At 39.6% G+C, this 27,703-nt stretch overlaps 1 protein-coding gene across 1 annotated transcript in view; it reads left to right on the top strand.

The window, feature by feature from the left end:
• LOC103604279 (traf2 and NCK-interacting protein kinase-like) overlaps positions 1-27,703 on the top strand; it is a 112,314-nt gene that overhangs the window by 32,119 nt on the left and 52,492 nt on the right. Inside the window, exons 2-3 of the mRNA XM_008588847.1 lie at positions 5,255-5,311; positions 20,706-20,831. Of these exons, the coding sequence (XP_008587069.1) occupies positions 5,255-5,311; positions 20,706-20,831 (183 nt within the window). The remainder of the gene's footprint in view (positions 1-5,254; positions 5,312-20,705; positions 20,832-27,703) is intronic.

Raw genomic sequence — 27,703 nt, 5'->3', positions numbered from 1 at the left:
ACTCCAGTAAATTGCTCACTGAATTTTGTCTGTCGCCCTGCTCAGCTACAACTAAAGCCTATTGAAATTGATTTTTGTGTCAGCGACAGAGCAGGGATTCAGTAAGAACATGAAAGCTTCCCTTTCATTACTAGTCTTTCTTTCCCCCTTATTACTCTAGCTTTGGTGGGCCCTAATTATATTCCGGTGCTTTCCCGGCTGACATTTCTTTTGTTTTAATTAAAACCTCAAACTGGAGGTTTGAGGACACTGTGGGAGAGGGTTTATTTATCAACAGCACCGATAAAGAGTCAGATGGGTCTCCATTTGTGTTTCTGCCACCCCAAGAATAATAGCTGGGAACACTGTGGTCCTTTCCCTTTGTTTTTTCTCACGACACAGGTGTGGTCCTTTTTCTTTCTGAATTAGCACCGAGCATGGAGACCTGCTCTCGCTGCTGCTCATGTCTGTTGAGTGACTGAGACGGCCCTGTGCGTGGACTGGCTTCCTTTTGAGGCTAGGTCTTAGGTGAAATGAAATGCAGTGCTGTCTTTTTATTGTCATCATTTCTCTCCCCATCCTTTGAACCCCACATCTGGGGGGTTTGTCCTCCCAGGAATGTACATCCGAGAGCCGTGAACAATTGTGGTCAATCTGTGGCATGCATCAGACAAGAGTGAGTAAGATGTTTGATTTCGTGCTCATGTTTTGAGTTGAGAGGACCGTGGCCCAGAGGCTGGTTCTGCTGCTTTTTGAGCTTCATCACCCTCCGCCTGTCTGCCATGTCACTGCTGTCACTTCAGCTGTGTGTGACTTTCCTGGGTATAGGCATTAGACTCCCTGCCTCAGAATCTGCTTACATTAACTATTGTCTGCTAAAAATTGTGACTATTTGATTTATTTTTCCCTTTAAGCATCCGTTTTGATTTATAAACCAAGCCAAGTTAGCAGCCATGAAGACTGAGGAATCCTAGTTTCTAACAAAGAAAAATGAAACACAGTTTCTGCCTCATGTCTGTGAGCAAGCCTCAGCTGTCAGTTGGCCCACCCTGAACAATCTTGAAAACAATCCACTTTCTGCTACGCAGAGGTGCCAAGCAGAGGAATTCACAGTGAGAGGTGTTAAGATGGAGAGCAGTTGCTCAGGGACTGTCCTATGTAAGTACCTCGCTTCACCTTTGCCACAAGTCTGGGAGCCATGACAGCTGGATCACGGTTCTGCAGATATAGAGAACAGGATTTTTTGGCTACCAATGGATGGTACATGAAGGCCAAGGAAAAGCAGACATTCCATTTAACTTGGGGAAACGCAAAGAGTAGACACCCTGCCAGGTATATTTTGTGAACATGCTCCTTGGTCATAAGGTTCTTTGCAGTCTTTTCATTAAATTGCCTTGTCTACCTCTTTGCCTCAAGACTTGTGTGTCAAAGAAAGGCAGCATTCCTGAAGATGCCTAGATAGGTATATTAACTAAGCTTTAATCCCAACCAGGAATGGAAAATCAGAGTTCACCTTTGCTCTCCTCACAGTCAGAGGTAAATCTAAAACCGATTTCTCATTTCTCTGTGATCTGTAGAGAGAGGAAGTGAATTGGCCTCTCTGTAAAGTTTAAGAGAGCTTCATCCAGATAAATTCATATTCCAGTTTCTTGTTTATGGGTGAAAATGATTGTCATTCCTGCTCACAACCCCACTCTACCTGGTCTCATACACTTTGTGGCTGGCCAGGTATATGGCCATGTGGATGGTGCCAAGAACCCGAATGCAGTCCTCCAGCCTCACTTCTTCAGTCTGTTATTTAGCAAAGATTTACTGAGTCCCTGCTGTGCCCAGCTCAGTGGAAGGCAGGGAAATGTGTATCCAGTCCATCCCCAAGTCCTGCTGGTTTGGCCTCCTGAATGTCTCCTGACTCTGTCCGCTTCTTCATTCTCCCTCACTTCATCCTAATCCAAGTTGCTGTCATCTCTCAACTGTCTGCAGGAGGGAGCATGGTCTTGGCTCTTTGGACTGAGGGCAGCCAGGAGAGGGAGCTGGCTGGGAGCTATCAGGAGCTTCAGACTGCAGGGGCGAATCCGGGTGGGGATCCCACAGCATCAGTGATAGGACAGATAAGTAGATAGACAGACAGATGTAACCAGAGCAGTTGCTCCATGAAACAACAGCTGCCATTACTACATGCTCTACGCTGATTTTTTTTTTTTTCTATTTGATTTGATTTAGTTTCATGGTTCTGGTGGTATACATTTTGAAAAAAATGACAGCACTGACTGTGATCAGTAGTGTTAGTATAGGAAGCTGTGGAAACACAAAGGTGCGGTATTCATTTGTAATTGGGAAATTGAGGACAACTTCCTCAAAAAAGCAGGATTGAATCGAAGCTAAGCAAGAAAGGGGAAGGAGAACGAGCCACTCTACCTGTGTGTGAAGGTCCTTGAGTGTGAGGACGGAGATGGTGGGGGAACGTCTGCATTTTCAACAACCCTGGTTTGCTTGTGTGCTCCCTTAGAAACATGTATTTTGTGACCTAGAAATGAAAGTACTCTCTCTTCCAGGCTAGACTCAGGCTAGCAGCGCCAAAGGCTTCTTGCTCTTTCTTAGAAAATAGCAGCAATAACAGAGATGAGGCTTTCATGGCGATTTCAGACAAAACTGTTGTCTTTCCCTTGCATTCATTTTAGGGAGAGGGTAAAGGAAGGAATAATCAGTTGAATCTAGAAAGAGAAAGTTTATTGGGGAGTCAAGAAGGCGGAAGGCATCCCAGACCAAGAAAACACACCGTCAGAGAGGCAAGAAACAATACGGTCCATTTAGAGAACTGCAGGCAGTTTTGTCTCAAGGGCCGTGGAGAAAGAGCCAGTGGGAGCCTGCCTAGGTGGTGTGGCAGAAAGGAGGTCAGCTCTTAGGAGTTTGCCTTCACACAGCTGTATGGCACTAGTAAAAGAATTTCAAGGTAAGTCAGCTGTGGAATATCAAGCAGACCCTCTGCATTTGTCTAGTTTCCCTACCTTCTTTCAGTGCTTGCCTAGAGAAAGAGCCATTGTTTAAGGTATGCTCTATGGCCTTACTTTAAAGCTGCTGATTCCTTTGCAAAGGTCATATTACAGCCTCACAGACTCTTACTGGGACCTAGATGACCCTGGAGGTCATTCAGTGTTTATCAACGCAGGGCTCTGTTGGGTCTTCCTTGTGTGAGGGTTGACCCCTGCTCTGCAGGCAAGTCAGAGTTCTCTGCCCCTGGTGCTAACAGCAGCAGCACTGCTCCCCCTTCGGTCACTGTGAAAACTAAACTTCCCAGCGCTCCTTGGGGTAGAAAGGGGTGGTGAGGATAATACCTGCTCCCTCCCCTCCCACAATCACTGAGCCCAGTCTCCCCACATTTTGCGGATGGGAAACAAGATGAACCTGGTAGTCATAGGCAGAGCAGACCCTGGAATTCTGGTCCAGGGCGTTTGCAGGGTGACATGCCATCCCTCTCCCTCCATCTCATGACAGTTGAGATGAGTATGAAGGCCATACCTGTGACCCTATCATGTTGCTGATTTAATGTCTCCTTCTTTGTGCTCTTCTCAGGGTGACATGCCATCCCTCTCCCTCCATCTCATGACAGTTGAGATGAGTATGAAGGCCATGCCTGTGACCCTATCATGTTGCTGATTTAATGTCTCCTTCTTTGTGCTCTTCAGAGTGAGGAGGAAAGAAGGGGAGCAAAATGGGGCTGAAAGGAGGAGGAAGCACTACTAGAATCAGAGTAAATAGATTTGAAAAGCTGAGATGTGTGAGAAGAAAAGGGTCGGTAGAGAAGGCAGTTAAGGGGGCAGAGGAATGGGAAGAATTAAAATGGTAGGGGAGAGAGGTAGCAGAGAAAGGGAAAGATTCAAGAGCATGAAGATACAGTGGCTCTCAATTACAAAATTGGCCCAATCATGTTTTTTAACACAATTAAAAAAAAAATTGGCTCAACCAAACTAGCACGTTTTCCCCAAATTCAACTACTGAATCTAAATCACACTATAAACCGGTCACCTTTTCCCAACCACAAGCATACCTGCCTCCATTACCTGCTGCTGTTAATGTATAAACATGCCACATCATCTAAGGAAGGCACTCACTATTCCAGGCACTGGAAATACAACGATGAGACTTGGCCCTTGCCTTCATGGAACACATAGCCTAGTAGGGAAGACAACATTTAAAATTAATCATGAGACAGGACCATAAATAATTATAGCCATCATCTGCTGACAGCTAATCTATGCCAGGCACTATTAAGCACTTTGTATATACATTATGTCATTTCAACCTCACTGCAATCTCTATGAGTTAGGTATTATTATCTCCATTTTTCAGATGAAGAAACTGGTGCTTAGAAGGTTAAGGGACTTGCTTCAGGCCGTGCAGCTGGGATTTGAACCCAGCTGGTCTCAGAAGCTTTGTTATACTGCCTGATAGCAGTAATAGACAAAATGTATTTTGGAAGCTATGTGTAAAATGCATTTAGAAGTAATGAGTATGACTGTGCTGTTGTCTGAGAGTCAGACATAGATGTTAAGTTTTCTCAAAGAGCAAGCGAAGAGAAAGCTTCTCTTGTGGGCTTATCCTCCCCGACACGCGATCCTTTTCTGGTTCTGCTGTCTGGTTGCTGCTTCATTGCGGTTCCAAAGACCAAAGGTGCCCAGCTTGGGGAGGCAGTTGCTAATGCTCAACACTGTCTCCTTGACCACAAATTTGGATTGATTGCTGTCTGTTTTATTTTAGATTCCCTCTTAAAATAAATGGATAATCTCAAGTGAATTATAGCAGAATAATATCCAGTTGAAGCTGTTACAATACAAGATATTTTAAGAATGAAAGAAACTAAAGTTTTTTCAGTAAAACTTAGTGTTTTTGACAGAGGACGTATTTGTATGTCTCCTCCACCCGGCCTAGCTCCCCTTCCACATAAATCTGCCTCTCACACAAGCCCTGATCTAACGCCTTGGAGGGGAGGTAGAACCAAATTGTTCAGCATTGTGTTTTTTATTTAACTTGACACCCACTTGAATGGGTGAAATATGGTGAAAATAAACCCAAAAGACAAAGTGATGGGGTCTGTTTTGCAAAATAAACACTAAAAGAAATGGATCTTCAAAGTATTTAAGATTTCTTTGTGCGTAGGTCTTTCTTCCCCATTGACATACTGTAACATTGATGTAGTCAGTCGTTCTTTGTGGTTGGAACTGAAGGCTAAGATCGCTCATCAGAACTAAATCGTCTTTTATTATTTTATTCTTTACAGGGTCGTCATGTCAAAACAGGCCAGCTTGCAGCCATTAAGGTTATGGACGTCACAGGGGTAATGTATCTTTATCTGGCCATTTCAATAGCTATGTATTTGTAACAGAGAAGTTATTGTGATAGAAAAAGAGCATTTTCCAGAAAAATAATTTTCTAAATATCTAAGATCTTTCCCCACTTGAGCTTCACATAAAGAACTGAGAATGTGCACCAGTTGACCAAGGAGAATGCAGGTAAATCGCTCTGATTAAATTTGATACCTACACACTGCTTTGTGTAGTTGAAGTGAATAATGTGTTCCAGTAATTTACATAAACAACTACGGATATTTGCATATGAAGCAGAACAAGGATATTGAGGTATTAAAAGAATAATACTGAGATTACAAAGAAGAGACGGGTCTTAGTTTTCCCAAAGGCCTGCCTAACACTGGAGTAGACAAGAGCTTGGACAGCTCTAAAACCCTAGGATATTTAACAGGACTGTTTCCCAAAACAAAATATTATTGACTGAAAGCACAATAACCACAAGTTCTTATTATTATAGAGCAACACTGAAACAAAATTTCTGCTTGGGTGATCAAAAGCAGTCTAAGGAATAGACTTTATTTTAAATGCAATCTAAAGCTTTCTATCCTTTCCCTAGGTCTATTTAAAATATTTTAATGCCTTTTTAAGAGTACAGAGTGAAAATCAGACTTGAAAGGATTCAGCGGACATCAAAAGTATGTTAATAATTTTCTATTGTCCTGGGGATTTTTCTAAGTCTGTCTGCTGTACATAAAAGGTAAAAGACCAAAGTCTTTTCAGTCCAGAAGTGGATTATTCAGTATAAATAGACATAGAATGAATGGGTCACACAAAGGTATTAAGAACCAATATACAAATAAGAAAGACACACAGTATGTCTGTATGTCAGACTTCACTTCATACCTTTTGGGGCCCAGTTTTTTACCTTTGATAAGTATATGTATGATAGTTACCTACCATAATACCAATTTCATTAATTTTCATTTATACTGCACATTGTATTGATTTTCTCTCCTTACTTATTATTAATCTGACTTCCTCTTTAAATCATATATTTTTTTAACCAGTAAAAAATGTTGTTTCCGTGTATTTATTACTACTTGGATAAAGTACTACTTCTTTTAATTGGTATTAAATACATTATTCAAGTTTTACAGGTTGCAAATCAGTTAAAATATTTTAATCCCTATTAGTATATTAATTTGCCTGGCCTTTACTGAATAAGAAATTGCATGAAGATTAGATTAATTAGGTTTAAGCACTGCCACTTGAAACAAAAAACTCAAAATAATAGAGGATTAAGCATGATAGCAATGTCTTGCTCTCTCATGTTAAAGAAGTCTAGAGGTCGATAGTCCAGGGCAAATTGCATGAAGATTAGATTAATTAGGTTTAAGCACTGCCACTTGAAACAAAAAACTCAAAGTAATAGAGGATTAAGCATGATAGCAATGTCTTGCTCTCTCATGTTAAAGAAGTCTAGAGGTCGATAGTCCAGGGCTGTGTGGCAGCAAAGTGGTGAAGTTGAAGGATGTTTTTGTTTTTATCTTTCTGCTCCATTCTAACATATGGCCTCCACACTTAAGGTCAGTTCATGGTTCAAAATGGTGGTCAGATGTCCAATGATGACACTTTTTGACAGGCAAAAAAAAGGGAAGAGGGTGAGCAAAAGAGTTCAGAAAAGTCCCTTCCAGTGAAATCTTTTCTGCTTCCATACACTATTTCTACTTACTTCTGCTTTCATTGGCTGTATTTAGTTGCAAGGAAAGCTGGGAAATGTAGCCTTTTACTCTACCAGTGTGTACCGATAAAAATCCAAGTTCTATTAGTCAGATATGAAGGGAGGATGGATATTGGGATGGTCAATTAGCAGGGTCTGAAACAAAAATCAAAACCAGATATTGTCAGTCTCTACATAGGAACCCATTATAAATGGGTAAACCTTTTACCAAGCTCCAACCACAGAACAAATCAGAATTTGTTCTGCAATTCTGCTGAAGTCATACTACTATATTTTCCTTGGATTGAATAGAATCTCTGCGTAATGAGATGCACTTGGCAGTTTAACAACTACTGGTTGTGGATGGAGTCCAAGACTTTCCTGCTGTAGATTAAGTTCTATTGTGTGGTTCTGAAGAACTACAGTTGAATTCCACTGACGTCATCAATCTCAGTGCATAAAGGTGAATGTTGATGCGCAAAATATGACTTGAGAGCATCGAATATTAATATCACTCTTCCGAATATTGCTCTTCTAGTTTCTAGTTCTATTTGTGAGGCTTTAGACTACCTTGCTTGGAATCAAAAGTTATACAGTTATTTTTAGCAGTTTATATTTTCAGCTTAAGGAGTGTCAGCCTTTCTAAAGTGGGTTTTATTAGGCAACTGAACCCTACAGGAAATGATTACAGAGACTATTTTCTCAGTTCTCCCAAGGATGGTACAGAGAGCTAAGGTCATTATAGATGCATGGGAAAGTCAATTCATTATTGAATGAGTGAGTTGGGAAAAATAAAACCGAGTGTTTTTCTCCCTCTCACGGCACAGTTATCAACACACAAGACCGACTTCTGTGACCAAGTGTATGAGGATTTATCCCCCACTGGCAAGCAAGCTGGCAGTTCTTCAGCAAGCACCAGCTGGGTGTCCTCCAGTTCAATTTTGACACTATCTACCTGGAGGTAGCATCAGATCCCACAGCTTGAGGGCACAGTCCCCAAGACTGCCACCCACTTCAGATGCCAGCTGCAAGTCCAGGCCTCTGGAACTTCTGACCAACCAGCTATAAATCCCACAACCTCTTTCTTGGGTTTGATTAGTTTGCTTGAGCGGCTCACAGAATTCAGGGAAACACATAGTTACGTTTACTGGTTTATTATAAAGGATACAGATGAGGAGATGCAGAGAGTAAGGTTTAGGGGAAGGAGCGTAGAGCTTTTATGCCCTCCTCGGGGAACGCCATCCTCCGGGGATGAACCTCCACGTGTTTAGCTGTCTGGTAGCTCTCCTGACCCAGACCTCCTGGGCTTTTATGGAGGCTTCATTACATAGGCATGATTGATTAAATCACTGGCCACTGGTGATCAACATAACCTTCAGCCCTTCTCTAGTCCCCAGAGGCTGGGGGGTGAGACTAAAAGTTCGTCCTTGGTCTTTCCTCTGTCCAGCCCCTATCTTAAAGGGGGCTGCCAGCCGTCGTCCACATATGGAAAGACTCAACACTTTGGAGATTCTAAGGATTCTAGGAGTTGTATGTGAAGAGAAAGGAATGAAGACCAAATATATATTTTCACAAAAGCATAATTACATACAATGAGTGCTTTATAGCATTTAGGCTTAATTCTCTTGGGGAACGCCTGTTGAGAAGGAATACTTTCTGTGATTTAGTCACATCACTGACTATTATTTAACCACTGACCGTTAACAAAGGCAAACATAGATCACATCGGGAAATGGTTTTCTTAGTTCCATGGTGTCTGATGTGGCTTCAGATGACTTTTGTATCACCCCTTACACATCACAGTCAACATAAGATTTCCTTTGTGAAACTCATGTGGTGCTTTTAGAAAACAATCTATTCCATTTTGTCACGTTGTCTTTTGTGTATTATGGAATGCTGCAAAAGCTTCTTACCAATTATTATAATTGTGCTCATTATAGCTGCTCTGTTAAAAACTGTGATGAATTCTCAAAGGTCATCTTTGTTAATTGTATGCTGTGACCTACTGCAAAGTTACTATAGTTTATTGTAATGAAATTGATGAAGCCATAAGCTTGAAATAAATTTTTAAATTATTGTTTTATTCCATATTTCTTCCTTTTCTTATAGAAAACAGCCTCAGAGAGAACTGGATAGAATGCTTATAGCCTCCCAGTTTTAGAACTGAGACATTTACAAATTTGCCAACATTTGCTTCAGAAGTAGTGCATAAACTCAGACTTGGTCTTTGAAGTTCTTTTAGTTTCATTTTAGAAATCATTGTGGAAATTTCCTCCTTTCATCACTTCCTGGGGTCTCCTTCCCAGCCTGATTTGTGTACTCTAGATTGACCTACGACAGCTAAGAGAAATTGGACATTCTAGGGTAGTGTTTCTCAAGCTGGACTGCCAGCATCAGTGGACTCTCTGCGCCCCTGTGGTGGTCACAAGAAATGCAGAGTCCTGGGCCTGCTGTAGAATTTCTGGGTGTAGCTTCAGAACCGGCCTTTTCTACAAGCTCCTCAAGGAGCCTCACACATAACAAGGTCAGAGGACCACTATTACAGGGTCTTGTATTTACTCTTTTCTGACTACCAAGTTTGAAGGGATTGTGGTTCTTTGATAATGCTGTAAATAATCCCCATTTTCATTTGGATAAAAATTCCTGGTATAAACTAATCCCTTTTCAGTGACACCCTGTAGTGCATACACAAGTTTATGAAATAATAACTTAATATCACAAGCTTTCACCTTTACAATGACTGGTCGTGATTAAATTACTCAGGATGCTTTGGGTTGTAGTACCAAACCTCCACTCAAACTGAATGAAGCTGAAAAGGGAATTCACTAGCTTGTATAAATTTAAATAAAAAAACAAAAACCCTCAGCAGGATCCAGAAAGTCACATGATAGGATTAGGAATTTATCTCTGGACTCTGCTTTCTTACACCAGCAGCACCAGCTCATTTGCTAGTGACCTCATCATGGTCAGTCCCAGCAAATCCCAGTCTGAATGTCAGTGGCCCAGCTTGGGTCATATCACCATCCCTGAACCATTCCCTGGTTCTCTTCACCCGCATCTGCGTTGAGTGCTGGGCTCTGGAACCTACCACAGGGACTGAGAGTTGGGAAGCGTTAATTCCTCAAAAAAAAAAAAAAGGAACAAAAGAAACCCTGAGAGCCATTACAGAAAGGAATGGAAAGGATGCTGGGTAGGTAAAAACAGAATTCCATTACTATGACATCACATTGTTATAGCAGATGTGTTTAAAACTGATTTGGTCCTTAAGTAAATTGCCTCTCTAGTTACATTTTTCTGTATTCCAGCCGAAAATAATAATGGTAGGTAATATTGATGGAATGATTATTATATGCCAGAACTCCTTTAAATATTTTCTATATATTGATTCATGTGATCCCCTCGACAACCTACAAAACAGCTGTTTGTTAGCCCCGTTTTAGAGACATGAAAAGCAGGCATATTGAGTATCTCGCTCAATGTAACATAGCTGTTAAATGGTGGAGCAAATATTTCAGCCTAAGCAATTTAACTTCATCCTCTGTGTTCATTTTTTTAACCACATGCATATGTCTTCAACTAATGCAGACTGTATTTAGTGTTTAATTTAGTGTGGTTCTTTCTTCATTGATTGAGTCAACAAACATCTACTGAACACCTACTTTATGACAAGCACTGGAAATTCAAAGATGAAAAAATGGTCGTTTGCCTGAAGAGGAGCTCACAATAATAAATCTTGCCCTAAATATTTATAAAGATTATACATTTTATAATAAGATGATAAAATTCATAAATAAAGTTACTCATAAAGCTTGATGGGAAAGCGAGGGGCAGTCCTCACTGATTATGTCCAGGAGAACAATCAGACCAGGGCATTCCAGCTAAGTACACAGCATGTGCCAATGCACAGAGACTGACAGAACATTTTCTGGGGACTGTACATAGTTTTGAGGCTAAAAAGTGCTAAGAAGGTGTTGATACAAAATGAATGTTATCAAATTAGGGCCGGGTCATAAAGGAGTTGAATACCATGACAAGGTACTTAACAAGCTTTTCAAATTTTATTTTCCCAGTAGAACACTTTGATCAAATACTTTCAGGGGAAAACTCAAAAATATAAAAGATATAGGGAGATTTGCTTATTTTACTGGAGACAGGAGGCTGTAAGTCACGGCCCCTTTCCCCAAACCACTGCTAGAGCCAGAAGCTGAACAGGAGAGTAACATGTTGGGATTTGTCTGCCAGAAGGATTCATTTGAAGCCCTGCTTCACTGAGTTCCTATGTCTGTCTCACTTACTATATTCTCATGGGTGGAACTTATCAGTCTCCATCTCTTTTTGAAGAGTAAGGCAGAGGCTTCTCTCAGTAGCCTCTAATAGAGTGCTTTGCCCATAGTTAAAGGGCTCAGTAAATGTTTGCTGTAATTGAACAAAAAGAAAAAATAAATATTTCCATCTTGAGTCATTTGGAAGAGTCAGGGGACACGCAGCTCTAAGTATATTTGGCCCCTCGGTCCCAAAGGGAGGCAGTTCAATGGAGCGATAGTAGTACAGCCCATAATAATATTAATAACAACAGCAGTAACCATGGGCAAAATAAAAATGGCTAACATTGATTGAGTGCTTATTATGTGCCAAGCACTGTTCTTAGCAGTCAACATATATTAACTCATTTAATCCTTAAAACGACTCCCATTAGGGGAGTACTGCTATTATATTCATTTTACAAATGAGGAATTGAAAGCACAGAGAGCCTAAGGAACTTACCCAAGCCAGACAGTTTACAGCCCGTAAACAGCAAACAGAATTCAGATCCAACCAGGCAGGGCGTACCCACTCTCCCACAGCCATCTTCTAGGATGAGAGATGGGGAGTATCACCGAGCACAGCCTTAGATTCAGATCGAGCAGGGTCCACATCCCGCTGCTCTCCTTAGTGATTGTTACCATGGGCAAATTTCTTAACTTTCCTGAGCCTCGGTTTTCTTACCTGCTATGTGGTATACACACATTGCAAGCTTGTTTTAAAGCTAAAATGGGATGTAATATATAGTGCCTGACACATAATAGGTCCTCAATACATGATTTTTGTATTTTTTATTAATTTATTTTTTAATCGACATGTACTGATTGTACATATTCATGGGGTATAGAGTTATATTTCAATACATGTATACAATGTGTGATGATCAAATCAGGGTAATTATTTTTTAATCGACATGTACTGATTGTACATATTCATGGGGTATAGAGTTATATTTCAATACATGTATACAATGTGTGATGATCAAATCAGGGTAATTAGCATATTTATCATCACAAAAATTTATCATTTCTTTGTGATGAGAATATTCAAGCTGCTCTCTTCTGGCTATTTGAGAATATACAATAAATTATTGTTAATTATAGATGTCTAGCACTACTGTACACCACTAGAACTTCTTTTTCCTATCTAGCTTTATCAGTACATGATTTTTAAAGGTTAGTCCTGATAAAAAAACAGTGAATGACTGAATGGGACAGGCAATAGGAATGAAAAGAGGATTTTAGAGTATGCATTGAAATTCTGTGGTTGTATCTGGGGATGGTAACCTCTCCTATAAACTGCGTGCCACACTTGTGGTAGTCAACTGTTAATATGTGTAAATAGTTGGCACTTGGCCTTGTCTCCACTGCCTCAGTTGGAGTTGTCAGACTTACCCCGAATAGTACGTAGCTGTTAAAATGGGTTGCTAGAGCAGGATTTAGGAAAGAAAGGGGGGCTAGATTTCAGGAGCTGAAGGCGGAAATTACAAGATTTCATTCATCCATCAGTTTAAGAATGAATGAATGTGTTACACTCTGCCGTGATAGCAGTTTGCAAGACAGACATGGGCACTGTCTTCTGGAATCTTACATTCCAGCAAGTGTGAAAGACATTTAACAGTTCAACAGTGACGTAATCACAGTTCTGATTAGCTTTTAAGGAGTGTGCAGAGTATTAAGAGCGAATTTAAGAAAACTGACCTTGCTGGGTGGCCAGTGAATGTTCTCCGATAAAGTGACAGCTGTGTGATGTCCGCAGGATGGGGAGACCTTGGCGGGCCAGATGAAGCAGTGGGGGTGGGGCACTCCCAGATATGGGAGCTGGACCTTCAAGTGGATTTAGCCAAACCTGGGAATCCCCACCCGAGGCTCTTCTACCACAGAGACCCTTCTGGACAGTTCTTTGGGACTTCTCCTTTGAGGCTGTTCAGGGAGATGTCTTTAGCAGACAGAACAGTCCGATTAAGTACACGATGACAACTTTTAACAGAGAAAAGTTCGATGTTTTTTTGTCTCCATAATACCCTCTACCTTTGAGGCTATTTCTAGTGCTTCAGCTTTATGCCATACCACATGTAGAACTTTGAAAGCTTCTAGAGTTCTAAAAATGATCAAGCTGAGCTGCCCACTCCTGCACACTTCAGCATCTGTCCTTATCACACATACAGATTGTACCCCTTTTGGTGGCTTCTGTGTGTCTGGGTTTCTGCACAAGATCATGCGTGCTGGGTGTATGGCCAGGATGCTGGGCTTGTCATGTGTGTTTGCCCACATGTTAGAGAGACTGGTGGCTTAAGAGCAAAAAATGGACCTGGGGACTACTCTCTATATCCCCAAACTAATAAAGGTGAGCATTCATTTTCAAAAATATTTTTACATGATACTGGTTTGTATTTAACGGTGCCTTTCATATGTGTACCTCAAAGCATTTGATCAAAATTGTCATTAGTTTTCAAATCCAGATGTGCAACAAAGTTCCTCAGTAGTGGACCAGGGTCTCCTTTTGTAGATCCATCTGCTCCTTTGTGTTGCCAGCACATCCTCTTCAAGTCACATTTATGTCCTTCTTTTGGCTTTACTAGGCTTTGTCTTGCTGAGCTCTTGCTCTTTGTGGTTTGGCTTCCTTCTTCATGACTTGAAGCTCACCTTTTGTCTTTCCTTTATGAAAAGTCTTTTCTCATTCAAGGCCAGGAACAGGAACTGTGCATTATCCATTTTTGTACCCCCTGCAAAGCTTGCATACCTAGAACCTGGCACATAGTAGGCACTACACAAAATGATAATACATATGTAAAAATAAGAGACCAGAGAAAATATAAAGAGTAGAAAGCCAGATGAAGAAAAATCAAATAAAATTACAGGCAACAGAGAACTTGGTAGTTACTTTTCGTGATACCCAAAGCCAAGAGGGGAGACATTATCAATTACGCTGTTTATACCATCAGAAAAGACAGCTCATTCCAGTACCTGTGGGCTGTTACCTGAACTGTAGGTCTAGGATACTGGAGGCTATAAGACGTTTCATTTGTGGTAGAATTTAGCCAAATGAGTGACATCACTGCTAGGGTTAAAAGGTACTTACTCTTGGGTTACTTGAGTTTGGCCGTTTTGGTTGTTTTGGTTTTGGTTTTGGTTTTTAATTCATGGTCCACCTGGGGGTCATGCCTCAGTGTGTGAGAAAGATGCACATCAGACTTTTGCTGTCTGCTCCTCTAAGGGACTCCGCTTCATTGTAAGAGAGAGGAGGGTAGCTCAATGGTAAAGAGAAGCACTGCAAATTGTCAGTCTTGTCTGGAGCACATCCTAGTTTTGACACTTCTTGGTCTCTTGCCCTGGGCATATTGCTTAACCTTCCCTACTCCACATCTATAAATATGGATAATACAACTTCTCTCATGAAGTTAGTGCGAGAAATAAACATAGTTATTTATAAGGCATTTGAGAACAATGTGTAGAACATGGTGTTCAGTGAGTATTGTTGCTATTACCGAGTCTCTTGCAGACAAGCTTTCATTTTTCTCTCTGTGACACCAGCGACACCCATAGGAGACAATATGCCAGACCTCCTACAGCCACAGGGCCTTGGTGAACACTGTTTCTCTGCCAGGAAGACAATTTCTTCCCCAATCATACTATATCACACCTTCTCTTTTTTTCTCCTTAATGGAGTAACTTCCATACGCTTTTAGAACTTAGCTCAAACTTGGATTTCTCAGGGCTGTCCCCCTGAGAAACTAGATCAGCTACCACATACCTCTCGTGGTAGCAATTTTGCATACATCCTTGTCGTTCTTTGATTTGCATCTGTGTCTCCCACTGGACTATGGTAAGCTTCATTGTGGCAGAGCTGAATCTGTCATGTCCATTGTTGTATTACTGTATTATTAGCACGTAGCTTTATGCCTACGATGTAGTAGGCACTTAATAAAGAATAGCTGAATGAATTCATTTAGCTTAGGGTTAACATATACAACCCACCCTGGATCTGTTTCCTTAGATATCTAAAAATATAGATCCCAGGTCCATAACCCCACCTTGAGATAATTTTAGACAGTTCACATCCTTAATTCTCATTTAATTTTTAACATATTTTAACATTCAATAAACTGTGATTTAAAAAACAGGCCTCCAACAGTCTCTTAATACATACCACAAGGTTATCCTATTCATATACAGAATGTCATTCAGTATGGAGATCCCACTGAAATTTAAAGGCATGCTCTTTAAAAAATAACTTTTACCATTTGCAACTATATATCTTAGAAAATACAGATTTTTCTCTATCCTTTGGAACTGAAACAAACAAAATTGATAAGATATTGAAGCTGATGCATGATTTTAAATTTCTTGTGTAAATTCTAACTTCGTGTTCACTAAAACAGCTTCTTTGTGTTTACTGATTGGCTAGATAGATATTACGTAGTTAACATAAAAATAAGTGTTTACCGATTTTAAAAATTTAAGTTTTGTCTGCTGTATATTGACATCCTGAATAAAATTTCTATTGGAGGGAGGGACTTCGCTAGTACAAATTTAAAAAAAAATTTTAAACCACATCCTAGATGATAAAAAGTATCACTTCAAATTCTAGTAGTCTATGATTCTTTAACAATAAATTGCCTTCAACTTTTTGTCACACTCCGTCAACAATGAAATTGAAAATGATAGAAACGTTAACACAAACACCTGCCTAATGGCAACAGCTGCTATGAAAGGACAGGTAAGCAGGAGCAGACGTGGTTCTAGCTGGTGTCCCAGTGTGTGCACATCTGAGGGTAGTGACATTTATGAGTATCTACATCTCACACTCCCTCTAGACTTCATACTGACCAGTCCCTTGGATTATTATAGGAATTACGTAGTTTTATTTCCAGTCCATGAATTGAAAGTTAAATGTTGGACAGCCTCTTTGTTACAGAGCACACTAATATTAAATGTCTTATTAATTCCATTTTCAAATCATAGCAAATTGCAGGTACTTAAAATGTGTTCCCTTGTGTAATAAATATGCAACTTAAAAATCCCTCTTTTATCCTTTGAAATCAATCATGAGCAAATATTATCATATGCTAATGAGCTCCTTTAATTGGAGGACCAAAGTCAGGATTCTCTTCAACCCTGGCTTAAGATGTTGCTAAACTCATTATATTAGCAGCTTTGGTTTTAGTCACCATGGGTAACCGTGCTTCTTCTGCCTAGTTTTCTTTAGAACTGAGAGTACTAGCTCTGCAGTCAGACAAATCTGGGGTTGAATATGAGCTCTAACATTTAAAAGATGAGTGAATTTGGGGGAAGTTACTTAACCTTTCTGAGACTTATTTTCCTCATTTGTAAAACGAGATCATTAAAAACACCTTCTTCATAGAGCTGTTTTGAGTATTAAGTAAGATACTGCACACACAGCTCCTGCTACATAGTGAACAGGACATAAGGTTGGCTTTGGCTATGTTTTATGACCTCGGTCATGATCATCATATTGTCATCAGTGGTGGTCAGTGGCTTAAAAGTGTCACCTGGAATCATCCATTTCTTTGCACTTGAAAACTGCAGTCTCTTCACGTGGCTTATTTTGCAGGAGGCCAGTCCTGGTTTTTCACACTGTGGCGGAAGGGTTCTCTGCAAGCAGTAGGAGAGGGCCAGCCCTCTTCAGGCCTGAGTTGCATCACATTTGCTAGTGTCCCGTTGGCGAAGCCCAGCTTTAAGAAAAATAGAAATGGACTCGTCTCTTGATGGGAGGTGGCTAAATATCATGGCCATTTTTTTTTTCAGTCTACAACAGATCGTAAGCAATAAATAGATTCCCATGATCTTGAGGGGAAAAAAAAATCATCTTTGTGTTGATACTAAAGCTATGTTTAAATAAGCACTTAATCATTTCTAAGCCCAAAGAGGTGGCTTAAATAGGCTTCTTGTTCCCATTTACAGCTGAAAGTAAGTGGCGTTCAGAGCTTAAATGCCATGCCTGAGGTTGATATAATGAATCAGACTAGATTGTGAAGTCTTCTGATTAAAGTAATGCTTTATCCTAGACTACCAGACTTGGCTTATTGAAATTACTCTCTTTTTACATTTGTGACAATTTTGGTACCACTACTTTATTTTTCATTATGACCCAGTGGTCATTAATTTCTCAGTGAGCTTGATCCCTGTGCTTAATATTTAAGATACATGAATAATAAGTTGACAAAATAGAGGACATCCCTCTCTGATAACATCTTACTCTAGTTCTAGCCTCAGTTGCTCTCTTTGTCTTTTTGAAAGCATCATAACTCACCTTCCTCCAAGGGCCATATTGTGAGAAGCTGGACTGTTCATGGCACGGTTAAATGAGCTCTCGTCACTAGTGAGAGCCTTCCTTCTATTTCACTGAATGACTTACTGCCATCAGTGCCCTGGACTAGAAATCTGGATAAGCAATAGCCCTGAATGCTTGATGAATTGCATGCTCACTTACAGCTTCCTTCTATTTCACTGAATGACTTACTGCCATCAGTGCCCTGGACTAGAAATCTGGATAAACAATAGCCCTGAATGCTTGATGAATTGCATGCTCACTTACAAGGCCGCGCCAGATCAAGATCAAGGTTGTATGTTAGAGCCACATCACCATGACTCAGAGTGGTGCCATAATTGTGTTTGGAAACAGCTCAAGTTAAACCTAAAATTCATGTGACCTACATTCTGCCCTCCTATCCTTGTTTTTATTTTTTGATTGAGAAGATTAATAATAATGTTTATTTTGTATTATACTTTTTAATTTTCACATACTTCTTTTAATTATCCCCCCAAAAATGGGACTTATGATATCTGTTTCTCATTATAGATAAGAAAACTTAGGCTTCAAAAAGCCAGGTTACTTTCCTGAGATCTCACAGCCAGAAAGGGGTGGAGCCCAAACTCAGCACGCACCCCTCCTGCCTGCCCTCATCTTTCTGACCCCAGACTCAACGCATATGCTTTCCTCATCCTCATATTGCCTCAGTTTACCTTTGCAAACTGATGGAGAATGAGCTGACTTCATTCTTACCTCCAGTACTATTTATTCCGAATTTAATTACATACTGAGTTATGCTGTTATTTAACTGTTTCATGCTTTCTTATTTTCTTAATGACACGGTAAGCTTTTTTTAGGCAGTCCCCTCTCCATCACCACTTTTTCTCCCACATCCCCTACCATCCTGCTGAGAACCCAGGCAGCTGGCAGTAAATACGTGTAGAAGCAGCCTGACTTCTCACTGAGGGTGACTGGTGCTGAAACTGTCAGGCTGCTGTTGGAAAATGATCTGTGTCTTTCATTACCTCACCCAGTTGCCTTTTTGATTGAGGCAGCTGTCAATGCCATGCTGCCCACAGAAACCCACTGGTTGGTTTTCTCTCCTTCTATTTAGACTTCCCCAGAGCACATCCGCTCACATCCTACATTCATCCACGATTATTTGGCCCTGCAAGGCAAGATTAAAATAGCTCATATGCAATAGAGTAAGACATTTGAGGTGCACTGCAGGGACCCTTCAGCAGGTTGAAGGTCTGTGAAGGTCATTCTCTCCAGGGGCTAGTGGGGAATGCATGGGCACCTTCCTTAGCTGCAGGGAAGGATGCGTGGGTCAGCAGTGTGCCTTCCCTGCCCCAGCCGCCACCCAGCCCTCACCCCTCCATGGCCTTCCTTACTGTTAAGGGCCACGTGCTTCTCCGTAGCTCAATGTCCCAATTGTATGTTCTATTTTGAGATCACCTAGTCTTCCATTTGTTAAGCCAAGTGGTGTGTAACATGCTTTAGTTTAGGTTTGCAAATCTCCATTGTTTTGTCACTGAAACATTTTTGTGTGGTCAGGACATGTCAGCATTTCATCACTGCCCTCACCCTATTCTCATGTGCTCCTTCTTACATCACTCATGCTGTTCAAGGCATTGGGCTTGTCCCAGGGATTTATTCTTTTATTCCCATGTATTCACAGGCACTTTGCTTGGTGCTGGGGATGTTATAGGGAGCAAAAGCAGGCAGGGTTCTTGTGTCTATGGTTGTTAAGGACTGATAAGGAAGAGAGACCTTAATGGAATGATGAGTGTGGATGGCAGTTCTCATAGGTGCCACAAGGGAGGAGCCACATGATGATCCAGGGGGCTGGAACCACAGCAGCAGATCAGGGAGCTTTGCTGGGGAAGGAACTCTGGAGCTGAGACTGAAGGCAGAGGAAAGCTCACAATCTGTGGCAACAGAACCAAGTAACCAGCAGGGCAATTACTACACAAACTTTCATCCCAGTGGGAGTGTGTGAAGGAGTGTAGGGAACTATGACAAGATTTAGTGGGGGAGACTTGACATTGCCGTAGAGAATTAGGGAAGACATCCCTGGGGAGTGTCAATTACACTCGATCAGGAATGATGAGTAGGAAGAGGAGGGGAAAAGAAGACGTCGCATGGGAGACTGCAGACGGGCCCAGTGATGCAGAGACACTGGAAAGAGGCTGTGCAGCTGGCGGGGATGAGAGGACAGACAGGGCACACACCGTGGGCGGTCTTTCAGGTCATTGTAATGTAACGTCTCATGCTCAGGGATAGTCATTCCCTACTGCTGCATCTAAAGCAGCAATTATCTTGGGATTGAAACTTTTTCCATGAATCTGAAAAATAAAATGCTATTTTTTTAGTTCAATCGATGTATACACATCGATGAAATTAAATTGTAGGAGGACACACACTCTCCACCAGTATCGACAGGACCTCTACAAAAGGTCCAGGCTGGTTGACCAAAGTGAGACTCAGAATGAATGAAACCTGGACATTAGGAAACTAACTCTGTAGGACAGTTGTCTCTTTTTACCTCCTCCACACCACCACGTCTCCTCCTTTCTTTTCATGTTTAGTTTCCTGAAGATGACGTGGGTACTCCCGCACTGTGAACTTCCTCAGATCTAGAGAATTTACCTTGCTCCCTTTTCCCATCTGACTTTCATCATCTTCAGTCAGACACTTGAATAAAAGTAGGCTCCAAAGAAAATGAACCTAACAATATTTAAATCTGAGAGCCTATGTTTTGTTTTTTCCCCCACTTTCTTCAATCTGTCCTATACCAGATATGGATGGACATAGTTTCCAGAGGCCTGCATGGATTTTATCTCAATAGCCCGTCTGCCTGGATCTCTTCCAGGTGGAGAGATGAGATTTCTTTTATTTCCCCAGCAGATTGTGTTATGCCTGTTTGTTGTACGAATAGAAGACCCCTTTGGACTACCAATGTGTTGTCTTATAAACTATTTCTTTGTAGTTAGATATAATAATTATGCTCCTTTATCACCATGGAAGAAAAACCTTAAGAACATATTACTAAGGTGATACTGAAGAACAGAATCCTACTAAAGACAATGAATTTTCATGAAAGGATATTTATTGTTCTAATACAGGATGAAGAGGAAGAAATCAAACAAGAAATTAACATGCTGAAGAAATATTCTCATCACCGGAATATTGCTACGTACTATGGTGCTTTTATCAAAAAGAACCCACCAGGCATGGATGACCAACTTTGGGTATGTAAGACTGTCCAAATTTGCTTTTCATATATGAAGAACAGTCAGGGCTGAATGGTCCGTTTCTCTATCCTCATGACTAAATATGATTAAATAGCTCCTTCTTTGAAATCCTTGGCCCCTATGGTTTTAACATTGTGTTTTCAAGGTTTTCTCCAATTTCCTTTTATACCTTTTGATCTCTAAATCTCCTGTCCCTTAATATGGACTATCCCAAAGCCTCAAATTCTGTGGGTTTTTTTGTTTGTTTGTTTGTTTTTGTTTTCTTTTACTATCGGACAACTCTTTATTGCATTTTATTATATTTTAGGCACCACGCTGCCTACTTTTTATGAATTATATCATTTACTCTGGTTCCTTGAGGTAGGCATTGTTATTATCCTCATTTCTTAGATGACGAAACCAAGGTTTACAGAGAGGATGAGGAAGCTGTCCAAGGTCTGCATAAGCTACCAGTGGTGGAGCTAGGATCTAGCCAATCTCTGTGTCATTCTTTTTCTGTCTATCATTACAATATGTGGAAGACTCTGGAATACAGATTTCGACTCAATGAGTGAAACACATAGCGTGGTGTCTAATTCTATATGTGTAATCTGCAGAGGTTGTTTTGCTTTCCTGCTTCCTCGTGCCCACTTAGCTGTGTGCCCAGTCCAGTACCTTTGATGATGTGTAAGACAGCCCTAATTGGCTGTGCCACCAATAATAATTTCAGTATGTTTCATACCGAAACCACCACCTTGGTCCCCACTCTGCCGTATTGCCTTCTCACCTCCCTGATTTCTGTCTTTGGAACTTTGATTCACTTAGTCCTTCAGCAGGTTTATAATGCCATCTTGGTTTGACCTTCCCTTGACAATTTTATAATCATCCCCCAGTATAGGCCCATTCAGTGAAGTCTAGATTTTGCAACAGACTACTATTAAATCTACTTTTTCTCTCACTTGCTCTCAACCTCTGTTTATCCCACGTGTTGCTATTGTATTAATGGCTCTAAAAATACCCTTTTAACCATATATTGTCTTGCTCAGTTTTTAGAGGCATTAGTATGTGTTTACCACACAAAATTCACTGAATCAAGTGCCTACTATATGCCAAATAATGAGCTAACTGAGTGGAACCAATGACTATTTCATGAATAATTCTCAAAGAGCTAAAAGTGTACTTTGGGATAAGTAAACCCATTTTGTAGGATCAGATTGATTTTATATATTTTATGTGATTTCTGAAGAAGTTATAGTACGATTTTAATTGTGGCCTCTAAATGTATAGTAGATGTAAATGTAAAGATTAAAAATGTAAAAGTGGTAGGAGGAAATAAATATGACTGCATAATCCTAAAGAGAGATATACAACAAAAAACACATAAACCATAAGACGGAATTTTGATGGACTTGACTATATGAAATTTTTAAAAAAATTATTATCAAAAAATCATAAAGTAAAAGTGCAGATGACTAATTTAGGAAAAATACTCATCTTACATGTGATGATTGAAAAATTTACTAGCTCTCAGAGGTAATGAATTTTTATAAATCAGGAAAAACATAAAACCACTAGTAGAAAGAATTGAGTCAAGGCCCAGGCAGCAACTAAAAAGCATGAAATACCAGTTACCAATAGAGATGTTTTTAAAATGTATTCTTACTAACAGTATAAATGCAGAAGAAAAGAAGGGTTAGATAACATTGCTTTTTTTAAATTGGTTATAAATATTCATGAGATACAAAGCTGATTGTCACCCCTCGTGCCCAAGATATGAAGGCCAGATCCATACTGGCAGCATGTACCTCACCACAAATCATGTTTGTACCCCGTGTCCCCCACCCAATTATCCCCCAGTTCCCTCCCCCTTCCCCCCACTCCACTTTGTATCCCTAGGTATGTTCTCTCCCTCTGCAAGTCCAATGCACCAGTCTGGACTTTCTTTCCTTCCTTCTCTCTCTCTTAGCTCACAGTTATGAGTGAGTATATGCGATATTTATCCCTCTGTGCTTTGCTTATTTCACTCAACATACGTTTCTCCAGGCTCATCCATGTAGTTGCAAATGGGAGAATTTCATTCTTTTTTATGGCAGAGTAGTATTCCATGGTGTATGTATACCACAGTTTCCTTATCTAATCATCAATCGATGGATATTTAGGTTGATTCCATGTCTTGGCTATTGTAAACAGAGCTGTGATGAACATGGGAGTGCAGGTGTCCCTTCAACATGGTGATTTCCATTCTTCTGGGAATATATTCAGAAGCAGGATTGCTGGATCATATGGAAGATATATCTGTAGTTGTTTGAGCAATCTCCATACTGTTTTCTGTAGTGGTTGTACTAATTTACAGTCCAACGAACAGTGCAGGAGCATTCCTTTCTCTCCACACCCTCGTCAGCATTTGTTATTCACCATCTTTTTTATTATAGCCAGTCTAACTGGGGTGAGATGGTATCTTAATGTAGTTTTAATTTGCATTTCCCTGGTAACTAGTGATGTTGAGCATTTTTCCATGTACCCATTGGCCATTTGTATATCTTCCTTTGAAAAATGTCTATTCAGCTCCTTTGCCCATTTTTTAATTGGGTTGTTTGTTTTTTTACTGTGTAATTGCTTGAGTTCCTTGTATATTATGGATATTAGTCCCTTGTTGGATGCATAGTTAGTAAAAGTTTTCTCCCACTCTGTAGGCTGTCATTTCACTCTGTGGATTGTTTCCTTTGCTGTGCAGAAGCTTTTTAGTTGGATGTAGTCCCATTTGTTTATTTTTTCTTTTGCTGCTTGTGCTTTGGGCTCATGTTCATAAAGTCTGTGCTCAGACCTAATTGCTGAAGTGTTTCACCTATTTTTTCCCTTAGTAATTTTACCATTTCAGGTCTTATACTTAAGCCTTTAACCCATTTTGAGTTGATTTTAGTATATGGTTAGAGGTGCATGTCTAGTTTCATTCTTCTACATATGGATATCCAATTTTGCCTGTACCACTTGTTGAAGAGGCAGTCTTTTCCACAATGTAGATATTTGTTGCCTTTGTCCAATATCAGGAGGTTATAAGCCTGAGTGGTGATTTCTGGGTTCTCAATTCTGTTCATTGTTCTGAGTGTCTATTTTTACACCAGTACCATGCTGTTTTGGTCACAATAGCTTTGTAGTATAATTTGAAGGCAGGTAGTGTAATGCCGCTGGCTTTATATTTTTTTGCTCAGGATTGCTTTGGCTATTTGTGGTCTTTTGTTGTTCCATATGAAAGTTAAGGTTGTTTTTTCCATTTCTGTGAAGAATGTCTTTGGCATATTGATGGGAATTGCATTGAATCTGTAGATCTCTTTGGGTAGTATAGACATTTTCACAATGTTAATTCTTCCAATCCAAGAGCGTGGAATATCTTTTCATCTTTTTATATCTTCTTTTTCCATTTCTGTGAAGAATGTCTTTGGCATATTGATGGGAATTGCATTGAATCTGTAGATCTCTTTGGGTAGTATAGACATTTTCACAATGTTAATTCTTCCAATCCAAGAGCGTGGAATATCTTTTCATCTTTTTATATCTTCTTTAATTTCCTTTAGAAGTGGTTTGTAGTTATTGTGGGGGTCTTTTACTTCCTTGGTTAATTTGATTCCCAGGTATTTTATTTTTTTATGACAATTGTAAATGGGTTTACTTTCTTTATTTCTCTTTCGGTTAGTTCATTATTTGAGTATATAAATGCAACTGATTTGGGGGCATTTATTTTGTATCCTGCAATGTTACTGAAGTTATTAACCAGCTCTAGGAGTTTTTTGATAGAGTCTTTAGGTTTTTCTATATATAGTATCATGTCATCTGCAGATAGAGACAGTTTGACTTCATCTTTTCCAATCTGGATTCCCTTTATTTCTTTCTCTTGCCCAATTGCTCTGGCTAGTACTTCCAGCACTATATTAAACAGAAGTGGTCACAGTGGGCATTCTTGTCTTGTTCCTGTTCTTAAAGGAAAGGCCCTCAGTTTTTCCCCATTCAGAATGATACTGGCAGTGGGCTTGTCATAGATGGCTTTTATTGTGTTGAGTACTTTCCTTCTATATCTAATTTGTTGAGAGTCTATGTCATGAAGGGATGTTAAATTTTGTCAAATGCTTTTTCAGTGTCTATTGAGATAATCATATGGTCTTTGTCCTTGAGTTTGTTGATGTGATGTATCACATTTATTGACTTTCCTATGTTGAACCATTTTAGCATCTCTGGGATGAATCCCACTTGATCATGGTGTATAATTTTTTTGATGTGTTGCTGTATTCTGATTGCTAATATTTTGTTGAGGATTTTTGCATCTATGTTCATCAAGGATATTGGCCTGTAATTTTCTTTTTTTGTTGTGTCTTTATCTGGTTTTGGTATTAGAGTTATGTTGGCTTCGTAGAATGAGTTTGGGAGAGCAGCTTTGGCTTTAAGTTTTTGGAATAGTTTGAGGAGAATTGGTATTAACTCCTCTTTAAAAGTTGATAGAATTTGGCTGTAAAGCTATCTGGACCTGAACTTTTCTTTATTGGAAGATTGCTGATTACTGCTTCAATCTTGTTGCTTGTTATTGGTCTGTTCAGCTTTTCTATCTCTTCTTGGTTCAGTCTTGGTAGTTTGTATGTGTCTAGAAACTTATTCATATCATCCAGATTTTCATATTTGTTGTCATACAATCGTTTATAATATTCTCTAATGGTTCTTTGTATTTCTGTGGTGTCAGTTGTAAGGTCTCCCTTTTCATTTCTGATTTTTATTATTTGGATCTTCTCTCTCCTTTTTTTTCTAAACCTAGCTAATGGCTTGTCTTTTTTTATGTATCTTCTAAAAAAACCAACTTTTTGTTTCGTTGATCTTTTCTATTGTTTTCTGGGTCTCTATTTCGTTTAGTTCTGCTCTGATCTTAGTTATTTCTTTCCATGTACTATCTTTAGATTTGGATTGTTGTTGCTTTTCAAGTTCTTTGAGGCATAACATTAGGTCATTTATTTGAAGTCTTTCCATTCTTTTGATGTAAGCATTTATTGCAATAAATTTGCCTCTTAGTACTGCTTTTGCAGTGTCCCATGGGTTTTGGTATGATGTATCTTGATTTTCATTGGTTTCAAGAAATTTTTTGATTTCCTGTTTAATTTCTTCTTGGACCCATAGGTCGTTCAGGAGCCTATTGTTTAGTTTTCATGTATTTGTATAGTTTCCAGAGTTTTGCTTATTATATTAATTTCCAGTTTTTAGTCCATTGTGGTCTGAAAAGACACTTGGAATGATTTCAATTTTTAAAATTTACTGAGACTAGATTGATGACCTAATATGTGGTCTATCCTGGAGAATGTTCCATGAGCTGATGAGAAGGAAGTGTATTCTTTGGTTGTTGGGTAAAATGTTCTGTATATATCTGCCAGATCCAGTTGGTCTAACGTATAGTTTAAGTCCTGTGTCTCTTTGTTGACTTGTTGCCTGGAAGATCTGTCCCATACTGAGAGAGGGGTGTTCAGGTCACCCACTGTTAATGTATTAGGGCCTATTTCTTTCTTTAGGTCTAAAAGTGTTTGCTTTATATATCTGGGTGCTCCAATATTGGGGGCATATATATTTATGATTGTTATGTCTTCTAGCTGGATAGATCCTTTTATCATTATATAGTGGCCTTTGTCTCTTTTTATGTTTTTTGTTTTAAAGTCTATTTTGTCCAATAGGAGAATAGCTACTCCTCCTCATTTTTGGTTTCTATTTGCATGGCATGTCTTTTTCCATCCCTTCACTTTTAGTCTGTGTGTGTTTCTACAGGTGAGTTGGGTCTCTTGGAAACAGCATATACTTGGGTCTAGCTTTTTAATCCAGTCAGTCAGTCTGTGTCTGCCTGTTTGAATGGGAAATTTAATCTATTCACCTTTAGGATAGTTATCGACAAGTCTTGTTTAATTCCTGTCATTTAATTGCTTTTCGTTTATATGATTTAAATATCTTTTGATCCTTACTTCCCTGTTTATTTCTCTTCTTCAATGTTAGTTGGAGATTTAATGTGGCATGATTTATCTTCTTTCTCTTTCTTGTTGGCAGTTTTGTTTTAATGGTGGGTTTTGCTCTTTCTTGTTTATTTGTGATAGTGGTCATCATTATTCAGATTCCAGATGAATGACTCCCTTGAGAATTTCTTGCAGGGCTGTTTGTGGGATGGCAAACTCCTGTAACTTTTGTTTGTCTGGGAAATGTGAACTCCCACAATTTTTGTTCATCTGGGAAATATACTATTTTTCCCTCACTTCTGAAGGAGAGCCTTGCTGGGTAAAGAATTCTTAGCTGGCAGTTTTTTTCTTTTAGTATTTTGACTATGTCATTCCACTTTCTTCTGGCCTATAGGGTTTTGGCTGAGAAATCTGCTGTTAGTTTGATGTGGGTTCCTCTATAAATGACCTGATGCTTTTCTCTTGCTGCTTGTAGAATTCTCTCTTTGTCTTTGAGCTTTGTGAATTTAACTATGATATGTCTTGGGGAGGATTTTTTTTGGATTGAATCAGTTTGAGGACCTTTGAACTTCCTGGATCTGAAGATCTGTATCTCACCCTACACCTGGGAAGTTTTCTGTTAGTATTTCCTTGAGTAGGTTTTTGATACCTTTTCCCTTCTGCCCTTCAGGAATACCCACAATTCATATGTTAGAACGCTTGAGGTTGTATGCTATCTCTTGTAGTTTTTCCTCATTATTTTTAATTCTTTCTCCCCCCCCTTTTTTTTTGTCTGCCTGACTTATTTCAAAAAGAGCATCTTCAAGCTCTGAAATTCTTTCTTCTGTTTGCTCTACCCTGCTGCTCAAGCTCTCAGTTGTGTTTTTTATTTCATTGAGTGAGTCATTTCTACAAATTCTTCTACACTCTTTTTTATGGTAT

The sequence above is a fragment of the Galeopterus variegatus genome, unplaced genomic scaffold (genome assembly GCF_000696425.1).
Source record: "Galeopterus variegatus unplaced genomic scaffold, G_variegatus-3.0.2 Scaffold5067, whole genome shotgun sequence".
Lineage (NCBI taxonomy): Eukaryota > Metazoa > Chordata > Mammalia > Dermoptera > Cynocephalidae > Galeopterus > Galeopterus variegatus.
Note: the sequence above shows the minus strand (reverse complement) of the source record. Positions and strands in the feature narration are given on the sequence as shown.